Source organism: Trachurus japonicus, chromosome 10 (genome assembly GCF_045865225.1).
Source record: "Trachurus japonicus isolate A0001 chromosome 10, Traja_1.0".
Taxonomy (NCBI): domain Eukaryota; kingdom Metazoa; phylum Chordata; class Actinopteri; order Carangiformes; family Carangidae; genus Trachurus; species Trachurus japonicus.
The window spans coordinates 7,086,984-7,109,687 of record NC_140916.1 but is presented as its reverse complement, the minus strand read 5'-3'; the positions used below and the strand labels follow the sequence as shown (position 1 = coordinate 7,109,687).

At 42.2% G+C, this 22,704-nt stretch overlaps 1 protein-coding gene across 1 annotated transcript; it reads right to left on the bottom strand.

Moving 5' to 3' along the window:
* Nucleotides 1–2,991: 2,991 nt before the first annotated feature.
* On the bottom strand, nt 2,992–22,270 carry elovl6 (ELOVL fatty acid elongase 6). The gene is made up of 4 exons (XM_085789057.1): nt 21,987–22,270; nt 7,606–7,737; nt 6,349–6,500; nt 2,992–4,678 (listed from the first exon to the last, which is right to left on the bottom strand). Exons 1-4 carry the CDS (start codon nt 22,067–22,069, stop codon nt 4,239–4,241), a joined length of 807 nt encoding a protein of 268 aa, XP_085645183.1. The 5' UTR covers nt 22,070–22,270; the 3' UTR covers nt 2,992–4,238.
* Nucleotides 22,271–22,704: the final 434 nt, after the last annotated feature.

The following is a 22,704-nucleotide window of genomic DNA, read 5'->3' as shown; positions in this document are numbered from 1 at the left end:
TAAACAACATGGTACTAGCAGCAAGTGCTCATTTAGCCTTCTAATAAATCATAGTAAGCATTAAAATGACATAAAAATGCCAGCATTAGTCACAACAATAATACAGTACGGTGTATGCCAATTTGCTCAACAATCTCTTTGATTACAAGGACACTACTAGACTAGACAATCACTACTGGGTTGTTTGATTGGGTGGAAAACTATAGGGCATCTAAAATTAATCACATATTGTTGTTACCTGGTCCTAGACCACTGACAAAATAAATGTACATGAAATCTGTTGCCTATGTCTCTTATACTTGACAGATTTTACAGCGACTTCCCTAAATAAAATGACTGTAATTAGTTGGCATTATTTGATAGACCTGTGCTCAACCTAACCCTGCTAGGACAGATGAGGCAGTGTGTGTTAATTAACAATTCAAACTGTCAGGAAGCATTTGCTAATAATGAACTAAACCATTCACAAATAGTGATATGGAAGTCTAAACACTGGCAGCAATGAACGATGTAAAATTTAATTATATAGCTAGCCTAATTATAATTTTATTTTAAGTACTTTAGGGGCTGCACACTGGTCAGTCTTATTAAGAGCGCCTAGCAGAGAGGCTAGTTTTCAACAGCTGTCACTTAGCCAGGTTTTTTGAAACATACAACTCAGTGGTCTACGTTTTAAACATGTAGTGCATTCACACAACGATGCCATTTGCCACACGGGTCGACAATATTAAATTTGAATTTGCCATTTGCCAGCATTTTTTTAACCTTCAAAATGTTTGCTCATTATGTCAGTGATGATGATCATGCTAACTAGCTTAGCATCTGCGCATCTTCAAAAACAATTAAAACTTACTATTTGTTTTTAACACTTACCACAGTCTTGTAGACGTCTCCGGGTCTCTTAAATATGAATTATTCCACCCGATAGATAAAAGTCATCATGTCAGTTTCACATGAAAAAGTCACTACGAGCTGCAACTCCAGGACAGGTGCCCCCAATTCCAATCCGCCCCCTAAAGACGTGGTGACGGTGACATCCGGCCGCCATTTTTCTTCTTCTTCTTGACTGATAACTTTTTTTCCCCCAACTTTATTGTAGTTTAAATTTGCATACACTCGCATTCTTTTTCCAGAAGACATTAGTTTTCATATCTTGACTGATAACTTCTGTCCATACTGTCAGTGCTAGTGTCAAGCACCTGTCTGAAACAAAACCATTCATGTTGTTTGGGATAGTTCAACATTTTGGTAAATTTGCCTATTGCCATAATTCCATAGTGGTAGGTTAAGCCCTTTTATTATCGATGCATGTTGTTTTGAGCAAGGGGGTGGATCGGACTACATGCAGATGTAACTCACAGGTGGCCATATTGGGTCAGGCAACTTGCTGACTCTGGGCTGCAGCAGATGGGTGATCCAGTCAGTCATCTGCACTAAAAAAAAATATCCATAACGCTGTAGAATTTTGACTGTATAGCTTTAACTACTTACTATAATGTTACTTTCATAGAAAAGTACATGATTAAAATTGTTCATTTTAAGTAGCCTATGCAGTATCATAACTGCATTTCTGACGTTCAAACCAAATCTTTTGAAAATCGGTCAAAAACTGAACAAGTTCTGGTAATTTAATTAGAACAAGCACCATAGACATAATGCTTTGAGGGAGGGAGCTAACTGAGCCAAGATGGTGGCCCTGTGGCGATGCTGTGTCAATGGGTAGCAGCATCAGGTGAGTCATCTACTAGTCTTCTAATGGTTCTGGCAGGGCTGAGACATAGGCTGCTCAGCTATCACAATTTAGGTCAAAGTCCCCTGCCTGTCCCTTATAAAACCCATCAAATACACAATCCAACAACAGCAAAAGGCTTTTGTGGGGAAGTTGTGACCTGCACATTTGCAATGCTATCAAATAATCATGTATAGCCTAATCATGTAACATTATTAACATTATTTGCCTCGAAAACAACTGCTTCTCATAATGTTACATTGTTATTTCATAGCGTGGATGTGCAGGTCACAACTTGTCCACGAGAGTGTTATGAAGTTGTTGGATTGTGTGATGAGTTTTGAGGGACAGGGGACCTGTACCGTTCACCTCCATTGTGTTTGCTGAGCAGCTCACGTCTCTGCCCCGCGGATCTCAAAACAACATGCACCGATAATTGAAGGTAATGTTGAAGTATCCCTTTAAACTTTGTCTTTTTATTTGAGTAAAAGTAAAAGTCTGTCTGTAGAAGACCCCAGAGACACAAACAATTTACTGCTGGCTTGAATGAGGATGCTTATAAACCGTGCCTTCAACTAAATGTGGTTCAATTAAGACTTTCACAATATGACTTATAAATAAAATACTTTTTTTTCTGAAAGGTAGACTTTGATCTTGATGTGCTTACAAAATAATCAAACAAAGGTATAGAATCAGGAAATCCACCTGTGCTTACTCTTAGCAACGGGTCTGTCCTCTGTATTTTGTATTTTTGCACAATTCCACCTCTAGGGGGAGGCCAGGTACAGTGGATAAGCACTTTAAAATGCAGGTCTAGCAGCAATTGTGAAATGGTTAATTAGTTAAGCCCATTAGCTCACTTACTGGGGTGGTCATATGTGCTGTTAATACCTGCCACCGTCCAATTTTATCCAGCACTGACGTACACTCACCTTCATGAGAGGTGAAACCATAAAGTGTCATCCCTGATACACAGAGCAGCATGTATAAATGCTAATGAATAAAACTGTAATTAATGCTACATGAGCTTCACTAATGGAAGTTTTCATTGCAAGGCAGCATAAAATCGACTAAACAGCTGAACAGATATAGCCTACTGGATATTTAGAAGTGATAATCACTCTCTGGCCTCTCTAAATGTCGCTACTTTCAGCTCTGCCAGGTATCCCACAAAATTGCTTTTCAGGTTCAGTACCAAAACAAAAAGGATTGTGTAGCGCCAAGATGTCGCCGCTGAGAAAAAAATAAACACCACAGGCAAGTCACATTTTAGCACTCTTTGTTCATACGTTACGTTTTTCAGCAACAATTTTTGACATTGATACAGTGCAAATGCACAATAGCACAACAGACACCATTAAGGATACATACTATTTTTTTTTAAGTCGATACGGCAGATTTTGACAATTTGCATGTTTTATTTTTTTTTTCTTTTGCTAAACATAAATATGTTTGTCCTCCATTTAAGCTGTCAATGTCCAACAGACTTTTATTCTTCACTGGTAGGGACCCTTTAACACAACAAGCGTTTGGAAATCAATGGCAAGTCATTTTCCAAGTGTGGTCAGCAACTTCTGCAAGGTCATGACAAATGGTGAAGCAGGGCACTGTCAGCATCTGTTTCCCATCATGCCCAGGAGCAGTGTGATCATCTGAGGCAGTCAGTCCAATCAGTTCTCATTCGTACTTTTTTTCAACTATGCGGCCATACTGGATGAATTTCAGCCATACTGTAAACCGGTGCTGATGTTAAACATGTCTACTTTGTCTTGATATGCATATTATATTAAGAAAGAGATAACCTAAGACCTGAGAAAAATATCGCATTTTGCAATGTAAGACACAGAAGATACAGTGCCGTTCACCCCATCAGTTCACATCAACCACCAACACACATGAGCTTCAAGCACTCACCAGTGTCTCAAACTTTTTCTTTGACAGATCGAAACAAAACAACAAACACTGACGACAGACAGACAAAAAAAACATACTCAGATGGCTCAAGTTAACACTGACTTCCTCCATCTTCATATGTACTGATTAATTTCTTTTTTTTAATATCACTTAAACATGTGCTCATGGCAGATGTAATTTTTTTAATCTGGCGATTTTTGTCTTTTTGTTATCTTTTAGGTTTTAAGATCTATTCATGATGAATTCAAAAAAGGGGGTTTTAAACTTTAGGTGGACAACTCGTGATGGCTTCTGATCGTGGCGGCGCTGCTTCCTCAGCATCCTCAACGGAGACGTCACCTCCAGTGAGGCTTTTTAGATCTGCACATTAGTAGTAATGCTCAAGCACAAAACACCAGCCACCTTCTTGACCCTCCCTCCCCCACCCCACACCCGCTTCCCCAGCCTCCGTGCCACCGCTCCACCATCCAAACACCCAATTATCCCCCTCACTCACTCTCTCTCTCTCCCTCACAAGTCACTGGTCCCTGCTCTCCATTTCCAACTCCCTTTTTCTTCATTATCTCCCTTCTTCCCATACTTATGGCATTTATTGTTACTCGCTCTTCTTGGTCATAGCCATAGCCGATTTGGCCTTTCCCATGTAGGCCTCGATGAAGAACTGGACAAAGAGCACAAAGTAGCTGAGATACATGAGGGAGGACCACACAATGTTCTGCATGTGGGATGGACACTCCTGGCCCTGCTGCATCCACGAGTACACCAGGTAGTTGACCACACAGCCCATCAGCATCTGGGTGATCTGCGTCAGTGTGATGAACATGGCGAAGTTGCGCGACAGCTTGAAGCCGGCCGCCCGCAAGGCGTAGTAAGAGTACATGACGGCGTGGACCAAGTAGTTCATCGTCATGAACCATCCGCCGCCGGCCACCATGTCTTTGTAGGAGTACCAGGAGTAGAGCAGCACGGTGATGTGGTGGTACCAGTGGAGGAAGATGAGCTTCTGTTTCCTCAGGACGATGAAGAGAGTGTCACCTACAGGTGTGATAGAGACAGGTTTGGGGTTGTAGGGGAGAAGAAGTTGGAGGAAAGTATGAGGGGAAAAGAGACAAAGGGGGATGAATGAAGGGAGAGGAACAAGAGAAAAAGAAAATATCATTACCACTTAGTGTTGGGCGATTTTGACATTCTCAGATCGTCCCAATCGCCCTCCCTGGAGATCGCCGATAGACCTATCTATCGCCGGGGTCCGGGGGGGGGGGGGTTGGTTGGCGGCGGCGGCCGTTCCACGTGTTCGTTCGACCGGGGGGGGGCGGCGGCGGCGGCGTAGGCGTATGAGTATCGCTTTTACCGTGCCCTGCTGTCATGCATGCGCGCTTCTCTCTGTGTGTGTGTGTGTGAGAGGGCTAATAACGGAGAAAGAGCGCTATGATCAATGAACGGAACGATATTGCATTGCCGAAAGCCGAAAAATCTATTCATGGCGGACGTTATTTATTTGTGGCATATCAGTGAACACGTCGTCGGGCTGTAACATACAGGGCTGGCGTCGGCAGCCTAGCATAGCAGCCTAGTCACAGCCACAACACCAGCTAAACGTGTTTCCTCAAATTTGAGGCGGAGTGGCCACCCTGTTTACCACAGAGATGTTGTGTGCGGTCATATGACTACCTGGCTCCGTCTGATTGGACGTCGCCAGTGGCTGCATTTGATTGGTGAAACACTGTCATTTGACAGAGTATAGTTGGAAGCAGCAAGCCAAGCGGCTTCATTAAAACAAAACAAACAGATTGCGCATTAGATCAATAAAAAAGTAGCGAGTATGTGTGTGTGTAAAATCGGCAAGAAAACAAAACATCGCCGATCGTCCTTCCAATCGCCGATAGACGATTGGATCGCCAATCGGCACAACCCTATTACCACTGACCCATTTAAAATGAGTGGCTGTGATTCAAATTGCTCTCAAATATGGAGCAAATGAACTATGTACAACCATTAAGCTGTTGGCAGAAGGACTAGGATGGAAAACAGCTCAACAGGCTGCCCTCTAAATAATACACAGAAACACAAGTGACTGCAAAAGCTGAATTTAGAGCATCCCTTTGTTTTTACCTATTGTTGTGTTTCTGCTTTTATGTGTACAAGTTCTGAACCTTGTGGGTACACACAGTGTGTGTCTATTTTTCCAACATTCACAGTCTGGTTTGGACAACAACCAGACAGAGAGAACAGAGGCAGTGAGCGTCTGCCACCTTTCGTTCCCACTGAGAGGAACAACTGCTCTAGGTTTAAGCCTGGAGTTCATGGCATGTTAAGCCCCAGAAAGACACAGATGGACAAGGAGCAGCCACACAGGCAGGAAAGGATCCTTAGAAACATAAAACAAAACAACCGCAAAACCGGCAATACAGTCACATATACCAGAATAATTGACAAAATGTTCTCAAGTCAAAAAAACAGAGTAGATTACTGCTAATGTATTAGTATTTGATTAAAATTATAACATTTAATATTGCTAGCATTTGATAGGAAAGTAGTAGTAGATAGGAAACTATTTTTTATTCTTGCATCTGAAAACAATATGAATACTTATTTTTCACCAAAAACACTGGTGTGAATGCAGAGAAGGTGGTTCTGGTGAGGAGTTTATTTCACTTGTGTAGGAAATGTCATGGAAATATAAGATATGTACAGTTTTGACTTACCCAGTTCTGGTGCTTTACTAAGTACAAAGGCGTATGCCCAGAACTTGCTGACAGGCCCGTTGTAAAAGCTCTGGTCACAAACTGACTGTTTGAGCCCTTTTGTCATCAAGATGTACATCATGTAACTCCCAGTACGGATGGCACCAAATATACTACACGGACAGAGAGAAAACACAGACACGGCAAATTATTTTAGTGGGAAATATGTGGTGTGTTTAGTTCCTACACATGAGAAGGTGTGTATTTACATTATAACAGTCTGGAGCACATACTTTACTATACTGCATGTGAAGTATGTGGCTTGTGTGTGTATTGGTACCAGCTGCAGCTTTGTTAAACTATGTTTAAACATACAGCACTTTCACATATCTCAGCTACACATTTTTTTCCTGTAGGAATTAAGGAATTTAAGTTTGTTTAAAATAAATCATGATTCAGTTTCCCTCTGGATAATGAAATTAAACTCAAACTGGATTCTACACATCTCCTAAGCAATGATTCACAAAATATGTATGTGATGTGTGTTAGAGAATAATTTCACTTCCCTATAGATAGTTTGTGTAGTTAATGGTCAATCCCTCTGTGTCATAGTGACTTTCTGTTAGATTACGGCTGGGGGCAGTTATCTGCCCTATTTTCTCTCTGAGGAACATGCCAAGGCCAGGGTCGCTCTTTGGCGACTTCAATCTCACTCTCTGGCTGGCTACAGACACATCTGTAGAGTTAGATGATAACGCTCTCCGTCACTGGATGACACTTAGCTGGTGTGAATCCTTATCTTCATGTTTATGCACTACAGCCAATTGGATGCTAACACATCTCCCCTTTGCTGTCTCGGCCCACCTTTCTAGTATACGAATCTGAACTTTACTGTTTGACCCTTAGAATTGAGGTGGCCTCACGCACTCATGTTGTGATGACGACTCTTCTGTTCTCCTTGATCAAGTAAATAAACTCCTTCAGCATAAGACATACAGGACTCTGGTACTACTTCTTCTTCACCGGCATCACCACAAATTCCTCCCTAACAATGTGTAAATAAATTCCATGGCTCCATAATAAAATATGCCTTCACGTTGTTGCTGGAAGTGTCTGATGTGACCAGACATTCAGCAGCTAAAGCCTTAATCCAAACAGAGTTTAATTATATGCATGGACAGTTATTTGCACATCAAATAATTTGGTTTCATCTACATGATAGAAAATTAATGTACATTTGCTGTCATTAATAATGTACGTTTGATAACTCTTTCTCACCTGAATACAGCAAGCGTGAGGGACCATAGCACCAGCGGTTTCCTCAACTCAAACTTCTCCCTCTGTTTCATGACATGGCGGCCCCCGAGGATAAAGGCAGCGTAGAGTGCAGCGAAGAGAAAGGACTTCTTCCTGTAAACACAAGAAGTAAAAAGCGATTAACATTAACCTTTCTTTGACTTTTAATTGTCTGTGCATACCCGGGTTAATGCACTGATTATGTCGGGTCTTTTCCATCAACAACCTGCTTAACATTCATACAGTCGAATAGAGAAAACGCTCTGCAGCTTAACCGCTGCTTAATATCATCAAGTCAGAGAGAATCCCAACATGAGCAACACGCCTCTATTGATTGGTTAGAAATCCATCCTAAAACTACAAGCAGCTACTTACCATGTGGGTCCACAAAAATACACAGTTAATGCCCTTCTCAATCTGATGACATCAGTCAGTCAAAGTCATGGATCCCATTCGTTTCTGGTGACTGTTACAGGCCATTTTCAGTCATACAGTATGTCCCCACCTGTGGCAGTCTGACTTAAAGTAAGTGCAGCCTATACTTGAATGTACCACAGTGAGATTATCTCTTATGAGTTAGCAATTGCAAACTAATCAAAAACATTAATAGGGACTAACATACATTTAAAGGAAACAGCGAGGAAATCATTTCTTTAGAGCAGGTGCGTTCACACCAAAAGCAAATAAAAACCATCAGCAACCTATTTAAAGGGACAGTATGTAACTTATTCGGCTTTTTTATTGGCAAAAATCAAATATTGCTTTCATAATCGTATTTGTATTTACCGAAGTCTAATCACAATCGCATACAAATGAAAGCCGTCTCGTAGCTTAGAATGAGTTGTTTACAAATACATAGGTGGCCGGTGCACACCCACCAGAGGCTGCCATGTTGGATCGCCATCGGCGACGACCGGAGGAGAACCGTAAGTTTCGCTTTTACCCACCACGTCTCTCCCTCGACGCAGAGGGGAGGGGGGGGCGGTGATTCGTACCCGTGCAGGGAAGTTACATAGTGCAGTTTCAGCCAACGCGACCCGGCTCAGGCTGCGGCGGCAGCACCATTCATCCTATTAACCATTTTTCTACCATTGCAATGAGTCTGGAAACATTATTTTAAGGCCGAAAAACTCTGCAATGTTACTTTAAGATACTGCCAATCCAGAAACAAACCTACAATTTGAGCATCAATGTAATACTCAATATAACTTTGCCCAAAAATAGGAGAATGTTAAAAACATTTCACTACCTTTTGTGTTTTGCATGACTAGGAAACTGGTGAAAGGTTTTTTCTCTTGCAAACGTCTCTATAAACTATTTTGACAGTGATCATCATTAGGAGCAGTTACTGTTCAAAAACTCCTCAGGTACAAAAACAACCATAAGTCTGCATCTCCAACAGCTCTTTTTTAAGTAGAACCTCTATAATAAGCACAACATACTGTTTACAACACATACCCGAGTTGTACTGGGTTCAAGCAACGCCTGAAGAAATGATTTAATGATTTAAATCTGGCCACGGCCGGTGCGAAAATGCTTAGCTTTCAGTTTACAGTTATTGCTCCAATTCAGCTCCAACTCCCACCATGCCGTTTGCCTTAATTGACTTGTCAGAGATCACTGCTGTGCCACATAAAGTGGAGGATTGTCACCTGGCCATGCTGAAGTCTTGAAACAAAAGCATTTCCTTATGTTCAGCACAATTACAAAGTACAGGTGGTCTGACTCGCCGGAGTAGGTGCTGAGTAGGATCGAAAGAAAATGGAGGCACGCTGCCTAAAAACTAGAACAAACACTGTTTGGTCTATTGGACAGAGAGCAGAGTTGTTGTTAGAAGCAGCATTAGCAAAAAAAAAAAGTTGAAGAAAATAAAGAAATGATGATGAGGTTCCAGGTGCTAATGAGCAAGGCATTAGACATGCAGTGGATTTTGCGGTCCTTAGAGAGATGCGTGTGCTTGAGAAAAAAGGGCATGTAAGCACATAAACAAATAAATAAATCAGGCCTGCTCTCAGAGGACACCGCAAAGGGACGAGGAATGAGGCATTCTGGGAGCTCTGGGACCGACGGCACTGGCAGTAATGAGCCGTGTTAAAAACTAGCTAAAGGAGCGACGCTCCACATCAGTGATGTTGTTTTTGTTCTGCTTCTTCGTTTTAGCGGGCTCCGAGCGCCGCTGTCAGAGAGGTCACCATGACGCTGCGCTCCACATCACGATGACTGTCAGCCGTCAGGAAGCAGCGCAACTCCCAAACAACCTTGACTTTATTATTAATACTCTGTACAGAGCCCAACCGTTATATGCATCGTTGCATTACATGACAAACAAGTTCTATCTCTGGATGCGATCATTCATTCAGGGTCAGCCGTGTTTGTACTATACACTCCAGACAAGCTTAAAGTACTTCCAACAATACAAATGCAAACATTTCTCACAGAGGCGTGACATTATGCAACCTGTAACCGGCGATCCATCCTGTTCTGTTTTGCAGCCTCAGCAGAGCGACCAACAGCAGCACTTGGTTTTGCTGAGCAGGTGTGTAGCTGGGCAAGAAAGACTGTTCACTTAGCCACTAGAAAAACAAACTTAAACTTGGCCGTAAGATATACTACAGATACTATAACAAGAACACATTTACTCAACCTGATATCTCGACCCTAAAAAAAAAAAAAAAGTCAACATTTGCCTGGTGGTGCCAAAGTTGCAGATGGATGTGGGGCTTCCCCATTTGCTTTTCCAATACATTTAAAATAAAATACAGCATAACGAACTCTGCAAGACATACCACCATTACTGAGCAAACCATTTTGTCTCCAACCAACCAAAAGGAAAATGTTGCCAGGAATGTGAATCTTAAACTATTTCTATCATGACAGTACCCAAGCAGGCAAGGATAACAGTGCCAATTGTTTGGATGAATGGACGTCATTGTGTGTCAGGCGTTCTTAGAGGATGAAGGATGAAGGATGCCACCTCTCTGTTCTTGCAGGAGGCCCAGAAAGCGATTTAGGCCACCTCCAGCGAACAAAGGACAAAGCAGTCCAGTCAAAGTCAAGAGGAGCAGCTTTCACGGAATGACAACAGGGCTGGACTGCAGAATGACATCACTGTTTCTCAACTACACACCAACGAGGGGAGAGCGGAGCAGCACAATACACAGTGGCCTACATACTGTAGTGAGGCCAGGAGAAGTGCAAAGGAGAAACAATCACAGCATTCCCCCTCGAGTGTGCTGCCATCTAAACGAAAAGGTCAAAGGTCAAGCCTGAAAGCTGTGGCATTCATTTATTTTCCTTTACCATAAAAACTACGTATAATTCAATCACATTAAGACTTGTCATTACCATTGTTTACAATCAATTAAGCATAAGCACTGCAATAAAACACCCACGAAATCCTTGATTACCCTCATTTAAGCCATGACTATCCCCAATAGCTTAAAGTGGATAATGTTAGCACACTATACAGATATTTAGGGATAAAACAAATAACTCTGCTACTAATCAGCATTTACCATTTTCCTGAAATTGTCATCCGTTGCAACTAAGAGTTACTTAGTCTCCTTGATGTAATTTGTTCCAAACATCTGCTGGTCGCAGCTCAAATAAACTTAGATTTTGCCTGCTGTGCAACATTTCTCATTGATTTACATTAATACTTTGGACTATTGTTTAACTAAAAGCCCTACTGCTAATGTCCAAAGTATTATGTGACCATATACTTTCAGAATTAGAGAGAGACCATGCGTTGTAATTACATTATCCTCTAGGTAATTATTGGCGACCGATCAATTGGGGCATCCCTAATTACCACTGATTCACATTAAGCCCAGCCAACTGAACCAGTGGTTCCTGTTTGTTAAAAATGATGACTACTAGCTATTACAGTTCTGCATGTATCCTCATTATATCTTTGTAATTTCTTATCTTGTATCAGTGCACAAACGTGTTACAGAGATCTGTGTGAACAATGACCAATTGTAATGAATGTAGCCTATACAATCTTTGCTTCAGGGTGTACAGAATGTAAACAGCCATTGACTGTTATATGAACTTTCCAAAATACATCTGCAGGTTGTTTTGAGATTAAATTGTTAGCGATCTATGTTTTGATTTTAGATAAACAAGCCTAAACTAGTTTGGTAACTTAGCGTACGAGCTAATATCAAGACAAAGCCGGTGAACGATACAGAAAACTATCCGTAAAATTTGTTCAGTCAATGTAAGATTTTTCTCAACGATCTATCTTGTGCAGAAAATATTTTCATGTCATTCTCTGTGATTTATCATCAACACTATGTGAACTCAGCCAAAGGTTAAGATGAGCATCGCCTGCACCAGTATGTTTAGAAGATGGATTCCTCTGCTGTCGGAAAAAAATAATAATAAAAGGGTAAAGAAACCCAAGGGCATGGTCAAAGCTGACAAGTTGGTGTGGAGGTGGTTGGGGTTGTGAGGGTGGTGGTGGTGGTGGTGGTGGGGGCAGGGTGCTGCTGTTGTCTTTGCAAAGGCCCTGAATTGCCAGCTGCAGCCGAGCTATGTCTGCACAGTCACAGGAATGTATTTGAGACATCAGTGTGAATTCACATCATCCCTTCATGCTTCCCTGTGTCTCTACAGCTCCACACATCATCATCAGTATTCAGACTCATCCAGGAAATATAACAGGACTGGGAGAATAAAACAGGGTCGACCTGCTCCTTCAAACAAGCCAGATGCCACTGTGCCTCCTAAGAATAACATTATTTTTCCTTTATGTAAGGGGCCAAGCCAAATACTATCACCATAGAGCAGACATGAAATGGCCCAGTGCTTGCCATTGTTGATAATAAATGAATCCTTGCTGGACAGACGGTATATTTTTAATCAGTTTTGTGGAATTTAGAATACCCAATCTCAGTTTCTGAAAATAAAAATCTTTTGATCAATTGCAAATTCTGGCAAGCATCAGACATAAGAAGAGCCTTGTTAAATTTTGTATAAGATCCTGGAAAAACAAAAGGGCAAAGACAGGCATCGCACCTCACCCCCCTTGATCCTGACTTATGCCCACACAGGACAGTACATCAGAGGGGTGTGGCGAGAGGCTTGACTCTGCTGTTTTGTCAAAGCGGGCCGAGGCAGCACAAATGAAAAACTACAACCTCAGAGCTCTTTTGGGGAGGATCAGCAGAGATTTCTCGCTTTCTGCATCGTTGGAAACCAGCTGCTTCTCCCTCCTGCTGAGATTTCCTGCAACATAACAGTTACCAGCAACGGCTTCTTGTTCCAGTGGGTTTTACTGTCCACAAATCTTCATATACTGAAATCCACTGTAACTACCTATTACAATTACATTTGAACATTCTTGTTCATTACAAGAGATTAGGATCACAACATAAACACATCTGCTGTGTGTTCCAATTTCATTGAAAGAAGCAGAGTCGAATATTATATTAAAAATCACTGATATATGAAGCGGAGTGACAAACAAGAGCTGCTTGGTTAGGCAGGTTAGGGATCTTTGGCATCTCTCATGTGTGATTATTATCACAGGGTGAGACGCTGGGCATTGGCCCAGTTCGTACTGCTGCCAAATCATGCTGAGTATCTGGGATATCGAAGAAAAAAAAAAAAAGGTGCTCAAATTGTACAGAAAAAAGACATGAAGTGAACCAGAGCTCCAGAGCTGCTACTATGCTGTCTAGGGTTCGGGTTGTCAAGTTTTGCTATTCTAACTACAAACAAGACTGCCAGACGAGTCAGAAAAGGCATCAAGCCCCACACACAGTTTACAGTAAACTGGCACCTCTAGACATAGGCTTGTTGTTCTGTGACAGTAAATCACAACAGAGATGTACTTTCTGCCTTCAGTTTTTTTGGAGCACTGTGTACTTGCATGAAGCCTTACGGTGCTTGCTCACAGCACATAGTATAATGAGGATGTTGATCCCATAGACCCTCCCATCCCCCACTTGCAGTGTTGTACAAAGCTGCCGGGTAACCTGCTGTGGAACTTGGATCTGTATTAGCTGGTCCAGGAGATTTCACTCGTTACATAATCCTGAGTTTGCAGTCTGAGGATGAGTCTGCACGCCTGTGCCGGAGAGCTGGTGTCTAACCGTCTCACCACGGCATATGTTGACCATGTCACATGTACAATACATAAGCAACTGCATGCACAACAAATGTGCGTGCATGCATGAGTGCACGCACACACAGTTCAAGGTGTTCAACACTAATCCCTGTCACTGCTCTGTTTCTAGAAAACTGTGGCAAGGCGCTGGGAGTTACTGTGCCAAAGTGTAGGATGAGCAGCAAACCACAAAATAAGACCAAGAGGAGCTGTAAATAAGACCAGGCTATTACAGAATAAGCCGTCGTCCAGGAAGCACCCAGATATAAACCAGTTAGTGAAACACCCACCTTTCCTTGTCAGTGTATTCAGTTTCTGGTGAGACTGAATGATCAACCTTGTGAAACTACTACCACCTCTTCAGTTCATTCTGAATCCGTTGGCCTACATGCAGGGGTCATCTGACTTTTCAGGAAAATAGAAGAGTGCTTTTGTTGAGAGATTATTATCACAGCTTGTTAGGTGCTTAAGAACATCTTGAAGCCTGTGTATTTAAAGCAGCAAAACCAATGGCTTGTTGGTAGCTTGTATCTCACAGCACTCAACAGTATGTGAGCACAATGCGCATATTTTTAACAAATCGATTCACCTTGACTCTGTCCCCATACTGCGCACTCACTGTATCACAATTATTTATACGTATTTGTATTACATGTGACTGTAACTACACTTTGACACAGATGAGAAATGGCTAAAAATGCCCTGTAATGTGAGTGGATGAAAATATTTACCATTCTTAGCACTACTGGTATAACAGTGCAGATTTTGGCCAGTGGTGGCGCTATGGACTGATGTTTAAGTGAGCAGGTCCCAAATTTGTTTCAGTTTCGTGCTCTACCAACGTCACATAATAGCACACACATGTACACAGTCAAGCATGAGGGTGACACGATCGATATTCCTGGAACTGCAGAGGGCTGCAATGCAATTATGGGCTGCATGCGAACCACACTAGTCCACCGACTGAAAGTTTATAGAGGCAACAGGCAAAGAAGAGCTACATTGTGCTTATAGGTCAGGGAAGGAAAATACTAAGCAATAAAAACAATGAAGGTTTCAAAATTAGATGGAAAATTGGAGGTTCTGATATTTTGGTGTTAGCAGAGATAATTCCTTCATCTGCCACTTAGTACGTAGTATAACCAACACAAAGCCTAATACAGTGTTTTTCAACCTTGGGGTCGGGACCCCACGTGGGGTCGCCTGGAATTCAAATGGGGTCGCCAGAAATGTCTAGTAATTGATAAAAAAGACTGATAAAAAAAATTTTTTTAATGAATTATTCTTTTTAAAATTATCATTAAAAACACCACAGACAATCTTAAACAACTGTATTCTATACTTTCACATTCTCACATATAAATCGAGTTCAAATAAAATGCAACATATGAAATCTGAGCTGGTGCATCTTGATTGACGGGGGTCACCAGAAATTTGTGATGTCAAAATGGGGTAATAAGCCAAAAAAGGCTGGGAACCACTGGCCTAATACCTAGACAATCTGGTCAGACAACATATTTACTTATTTCCACTTACATGGACAATGACTAAAGCAGAAATTCCAGTTATCTGCAGCTAAGCCTTTCCTGGACAACCTGATGACGGCATCTGAAAGTGAAACCAGAGAGCAGCAGCGCTCCGGGCAGACCTGGAGCGAGGAGTCAGCCCACATCTTCATCTCTGACCTCACCAGTTGTGAGAAGGAGAGCAGCCAAGCAAACATCAAGCCTGGGGTGAATTCTGGGTTAACATGGTCAGGACAGATCAACATCACCATGTGCTGCTCTTGTTGAAATGGCAGCAGCAGGAAGAACCAATACTTTGTACATTTACTGTAAAACCATCAAGAGGAGCCTCTACAATCACACTGGGAATCTCTTTGGTAGGTTATAAAGTAGACTCTACACTGAACGTTGTAAAATAGGGTTGTCTCATCTCATTCTCACTACAGTCTGACATCCGATAACCAATTTGCTTTCTAACATTTTAAAAAAACGCCTATTCTTTCCACCAATCCCTCTGTAGCTTTGAATTATGCATCCTTTGTTAGCATCCTGTCTGCAATGCTGCCATGCAGAAATACATTATTCCATTGCTTCAATTCAGCACAAGTCACTAGGGAGAGAGGGGTATCAACAAACAAATATTTAACCAAATAAAAACAGACAAAAGGAAACTTTATGTGCTGTGTGTAAGGACCAGTGAAGTGACACCCTGATGCCAAATTAAAGAAGGGTGCATCTCCTGGGCTCATCCATCCTACAGTAGGGCTCTGAGACAATAGGCTGGACCGCTCTTGGGCTGAATGAGTAACATGAGACTTGGACAGAAGAGACTTATCTCCTTAACTCATCAAATCCCAGGAACCTGACCTTCAAGACTTGTGAATGAGCTGCACTTCTGAATGAAGAAGCAGATGATTAACCGCGTCAAGCTGATCGCCACGACCGACCACCGCCAGAACAACGCAACGGTCCCGAGCCTCTCGCAACATCTGCAAACTAAGACAATTAATTTTGTTCATTCACCCTATAAATGGTACAAAAACAACAGAGCAACTGAAGCATAAAAATAGCAAAAAATTAACATTAATGAAAAAGACCACAAATGAGATCTCACTGCAGCATTTTCAGCCTCTGCATCTCTTATCATCAGTCTGGGGCCAAAACCACCAGAGATCCATCAAAAGTGCTGCGCCCCCATGGGGGTGCTACCTACCCCAGAGGCTCGAATGTTAAACAAACAGAGAACACAGATTCCCAGCAACCTGCATGGCAATGAGGAGTGATGACGTCTGAGGGGAGAACAGAGTGAGTCAGCAGGTTGAGGACGCGTGTAACAGTAGGTAACAGCTCTCCTCAGGACAGCAATGCCACACTGCAAAACATGGCAATCGTAATTAAAAAGGACATTTTTCTACACTGCGGCAGAATTTACCCATCACCACTCAACTGAATTATTTGCATTACTACAGGAAAAAAAAGGATCACAAATCCTGCATGCACTCATAAAACGCAAGAGCTCAATCTAACTGATATACATAATCCTTGATAGGATATCACACAGCAGCCTGCTATTAGATGATTTTCAATGACATTTCTCCGCCACATTTGACAAAACAACTAATCTCTCTATGAAACAATTTGCTGCGCCCTGTTTGTCTTGTTGTTTATGTCCCGTTAATAGTACACCAATGATGAATCCAGCAACACTGCCAATGTTGTCATGCTGGAAGCCATAAGGCTGGGCACACTGCCATGTCTCCAACTTACTTTAAATTGCTGTAACATCACATCACACCGTAGCATAATCTGCAATGAAGGGCACATGGTTACGAGTTTGATCTGACATCCTTTACTTTATTCATACAAAAAATATATACAACTTTAGAGCACAGAAGAGAAGAGAAGAGAAGAGAAGAGAAGAGAAGAGAAGAGAAGAGAAGAGAAGAGAAGAGAAGAGAAGAGACCTATGACTACAATTCCTGCTAAATGTTAGGCAAAAACTTCCTCTGCCATGCTAAAATTGTAACGCTAGGTAGCCACGCAAGCTATTTTAAGTCCTATTCCCTATTCTATTTTATCTGTAGCAGAGCCAGGCTTCTCTTGATCTAACCTACAGTTCAAGAATATGTGTAGAACAGAGCGACAAGTGCCGGGGGGGCTTTTCGGAGTGTGTGACAGTAAAGAGTCACTGATATTAATATCACCCAGCTGACATGCCAGGTTCCAGCCGAAAAATGAACGTCACTTTCGCTTTGCGCGCAGTTCTCAGGTCCCAGGTGCTATGTGACGCTGCTACCACCCCAAAAATAACAGGAAAGCATTGACGCCAGGATCCTATGAAGTAAAGGAAACGTGTTTTCCCACTTTCTCAAAATGATATGTACAGAAACCACTGTGGCATTTGATCGGCCCTATCAATTCCTCCAGACTGCTCATTAAAACCACAGATTACTTTTGAGTCGGTGAACCATGATTCCATCAGCTTCGTCGAGTGCGACTGACATGTCACACTTGACAAATGCAGAGCCTGCTCCGACACAACCTCATGTGTTTGTGCCTGTAATGGGGGTGAAAAGAGGTTGATGCTTATGCTGATGAATAACACCATCGACGTCTATGCCCACTCCTTCCTTCCTCTTCCTAGTCTCCTTTCAACCAGATGCTTAATTGTCTTCCCCTCACAATGCTGAGCTATCTGCTGCCAGTCTCCAGGGAACGCATCAGATCAGGGTACCAGGCTCCATTCATCGCCTGCAAACACATGCACGCATTACTTTAGCTGAGGCACTAAACTGGAAAGAGAATTTATTTCTATCACAAGAATATTTCATTTGCATGTGTTGACCCTAATAGTGAAAAAAAGTGAGATGCCAAAGGGTAAACTAAGAATAGTGAGTAATCTGGATTCATCAACGCAACTGACCTAAAAATATCTGACAAACAAAGACCTCCCCATCTACCCATTTCTGCCACTGGTTGGTTTGTATTAACGCTACAGCTGAACAACATGGAGCTTCATCATCAACATTGTGATATGAGCAAGTATAAAAAAAAGAATATAACACACTATGGGAAACTGGGTTCAACGGTTCCATTGAGATAAAAGTGTACATGATGAAGAAAAAAATAAGTAAAAGCAAAGGTTACATTTTTGTCAGTTGTCTGAAATGCAGCTATAGTATAGTCTAGTTAATCTCATATTCTTGCATATTCTGCATAATATAGACAAATATGCTGATTGTATTTTATTGGTTATGTGTTATGTGCATATGTGGTTTGGTTGACATGAACATCTTTAGCTGAAGTAACGGTATGGTAGTATGGTATGTGGTACTTCAACATACCATAAATTAGTCTTACCTTTGAGGTCTGAATAGTTTTCTTGATTGCCAGTCATTTATCAACCTTTGTTCTGCTCCACCTTCACTGTGACAGGTTATTATTTTCATACATTTTTTAAATTGCATGTCACAAACCAGCAAGACACCGACTCACAACTAAATCAGATTTCATGGGGTATTTGTTCACCTACATTCTTGACCCATTGGTTCAAACTTCAAAGGGATAGTTATGAGTAGGTTTGTTACCTTTAATTGTCGGTGTAAGATGTTTTAGAACAAGCTGCTCAGAGCTACGCTATGCAAAACAACTCAGTCTCTTAACGTCCCGTTATTACCTTATAGCGAGGTCACAACTTGTCCACCAGAGCGTTTTGGAGTTGTTGGATTGTGTATTTGATGAGTTTGATGAGGGAAACCAAGAACTTCCATTAGCCTCCATAGCGTAGCTCTGAGCTGCTCGCGGCTCTGCTCCGCCGTTCAAGAAATAGCTTGCACCGACAATTAAAGGTAACGAACCTACTGCTAAAACTATAGGGATTATGGCAATGGGCCAATTTGCCAAAAATGTTGAACTATCCCTTTAAAGCACATTGCTGCTCTGGCCTCAATCCAATCATTTCTGTCACTTTTAATAATAGGTGGTGAAAGGTGAAACAAAGGTGTTCTGGCATCACTGACTGGGGTGTCGGCTGCAACATAATAAAACGTTCAAGGTACCGTATAGAGACAGTTCCTCCTTGTCTGAACTTTGACCAACATCAGCAGACAGACAGGGTAGGCTATCTGCTGTGATGAGCTGGAGCGAGCCGACAACCCAGAAGTGAACAATAAAAGTTTTTCCTGCCTCACTGTCGATAAATAATGATGTAACATTCAGTAATACTGTGCTCAGGTTTTTTTAAACAAGGTGATATCTGCAGATGTCGTACTATTGCCCAAGAATCTGCAAGCACTCGTGCATATGTATCAAGTAAACATGTGTAAAACAACGAACTCATTCATCTGAGGAACATTCATGTTCTGCTTCTCTATGGGACTGACTGTCTAACTACAGACACATTTTGCTCTTAGCATATTTGGTTATATTTGGTTTTCAAATAAGACGCTACAAACTCAACCAGGAACCAGCAGTGACATTAATAAACCGATTCAGGAGCATTTAAATCACCCATTAAAACACTCGACCCTTGTTCTAAGTGACCATTTGTCAGCCAAAAACTAATCTAATGTGCAATTGCAGTCGTGTCTTAGCGGATGCGACTTGTGGACTGAGCAGAGGTTTGCTGAAGGTGCCTCACCCCAGGCTAAATGAATAAATAAATAAATAAAAGTGTGGTGTGCAAGACTGTGATTAAAATCACTGCATGGCTAAAAAAAGAAAACACACACCGCAGCTGCTGGTTTTCAAGTGTTCAACAACCACTTCATTTGTTTCTGCTTTACATGGCGTATGCATTCAGACTTGTTTACGTCTGCTGGTGTTTTTTCTTTTTTTTCTTTCCACCGTCACCGCCCTTCGAGTCAGAAGAACATGTCACACCTCGTCAGTAGCTCCCCCGTACATTATGAATGTAATGAACGACCTTTCAAATTCCATTTGCTGTGGTTGTTGCCTCCATCGGCCATGTGCACTGGCCCAGTCCGACACCCTCCACTACAGGAGCAGCATAGAGAAGTCAGCACAGATCAGCTGCACCGTGACTGGCTAATGCTCTGTCAGCAGACATCAGAAGATGAACGTTACTGGCCCGTTGTCAGTACCAGGGTATGGACAGCTCCTACACACTGTCTCTCTCACTCTCTCTCTCTCTTCCACACACACACACACACATCCACATATTTCATTTCAATGAATAAGAACGAAACTGTTCTAAATCTGGCTCCGGAAGATCCACTCAGTCCAAATATGTGTTTAAAATAACATGCTAATCGTTCCTCTTTTCTACAGGCAGACTAAACAGATGATGGGAGAAGCCAGACAAATGCCTCCTGCTCACTGAGTGCTGCTTATTCCTTTTTTTTTCTCTCTCTTTTACATACCCACTGCCATTGAATGCTTAATGAAGCCTATGTTAACTTTACGCATGACTCATTTTGTTTTTCTTAGAAGCATTTCCAGTACAACCTGGCATGGACCTGGACCACAATGACTTTTTCCAGGGAGTTCAGTTCATGCAAAAGATGTTTGGATGGAGCTGCACACGACCTACATTTGAGATTTGCATCTAGTCACACAGCCACCAAAGCAATGTGTGCTTAACTCATGTAGCAACAGTGATATCATCAGTCTAGGGTAGTAGTGCAGTTGTGCAAAGCCTGGCAGACACTGCCCTGGGTAAACAATGACAGCTCTAGGATTGCCCAGGTTTCATTACATAGACTATTACGTCTGCTGAAGCTTGCTGAGATATTAATGCGTTATTGCTTAATCAGTGACCTCTGCTCCTCCTAATTTCTAAATCTGAAGTGAGAATTGATTCATTAATCAGACAGAGAATGGGTTTTGATTGATGGATTATTCGTAATTTCAGTCATTTTACAAGAAAAACATCCTCTGATTCTGGTGTTTCTCAATGTATAGGCTAGATTTGGTAGGAATCTCTGAACATCTGTGTGTTTTTAGATCTCTCATTGCTGAAAACAAGCTTTTGAGAGCTTCTGATGGCAGCTTCCCCCCCTTTTTGTGCAGCTTTAATCATATTCATATGGAGCAGAACGATTTTTGAAGAATATGTCTGAGTGACTGGTAACTGGTTGTAATCTATTTTTACTCAAATATATGGTGACGGCATCTCTTTGGGAGGAGAAACCCATAAATGTCTGATGGGGAGATGTTTACCAGCCTATGTCCAGGCTCGGTTCAATAACCCACTGGGCCAGTGACTGTGTCTAAATGAATGAGGCGGCTGCTGGAGCCGCGGATGACCTTTACAGCAGTATCGCGGTAACTGATGCCGGGAGAATTAATCACAGGAAATCAAGGACAAATTAGGCTAACCCGTGCAAAAAAAAAGGAAGAAAGAAAGAAGATGCATCGTGGAACAAGCGCCTTGTAGCAGACGAGCTCATGCACGGGCTCCAAGTGTGGCCACAGCATCACGGCAGCGGCACGCGGCTCCGGGGCCTGCGTGAATTTGTTCATTTTCTGATGCACAGGCAGCAATGTGCGGATGATGACAGAGAGCCTGATATAATAGGATACGGCGAGGTTTAATCCCGGTGAGCGAGGCTGGTGCATGTGCGCCGCTTCAGCCTCAGCTCCTCCATTTAGCCCCGTTACACGAGGCGCTCAATTTGCAGTGGAAACCCCCCTTTATCAATGATGTGGTGTTGATATTAATCATAATACAGCGATAAACCCGAGGCGCTAACCACTGCTGTTCAATGGCTGCATATCCTTACCAGTTCTCCTGCATCCATCGGATGGCTTCGTCCTCGTTGAACTGTCTCTCGAACTCGTACTCTTGTAGAGCTAGCACCGACATGCTCACTGCGCTGTGTTTGCTGTTCAAGCTGCTAAAAAAAAATAATAAACTAGACGAGAACCTAGAGCCTGGTAATACTTGGTCTGTTTAGTCTGTTCCGTCGTAGCCCTCGACTAGCATCGCTCGAGCTGCCGTCAGGACCTCGCGGTTGTGCGCGAGCAGCTCGGCAGCGGCGGCACCTTCCTCCTCTACCGGCTGCACGAGCCTACGCCCTCTTCCTCAGAGATGGCGCCCCCCAGGTCCTAACGCCGCCGTGTTCGTTCCCCTCTGTTTCCATGCATGCTACTGTATTATTGCAATTTCATTTCAGTAAGCTACAACTCATATTCATTTACTTCAGATCAATTCAATGAGATTTTATGATATAGTGAGAAATCAAGATTATTTGTGTAGGCTACATTAACATTCACTATAGATGTTAGGATTTGCATCCATCATGTGTCAGGGAGGCTTAGTCCTTTAGTGTATTTTGTACTATGACAACCACCTCCCCTGATTCATAACAAACAATCTTCATTAACAATCATGTGGATATGACCCCTACAGAGCCCTGATCTCAACAGCATGAAGTCAATCAACTACAATGCAACAGCCTGGATCTACAGAACAACAGTAGATGTGCTCCAAGACGATTA

Coding starts and splice junctions, on each gene's coding strand:
- elovl6 (XM_085789057.1), bottom strand. CDS start 22,069: ATGTCGGTGCTAGCTCTACAAGAGTACGAGTTCGAGAGACAGTTCAAC. Junction 7,738..21,986: donor CGATGGATGCAGGAGAACTG/GTAAGGATATGC, acceptor TTGTGTTTACAG/GAAGAAGTCCTTTCTCTTCG. Junction 6,501..7,605: donor CTCACGCTTGCTGTATTCAG/GTGAGAAAGAGT, acceptor CTGTCCGTGTAG/TATATTTGGTGCCATCCGTA.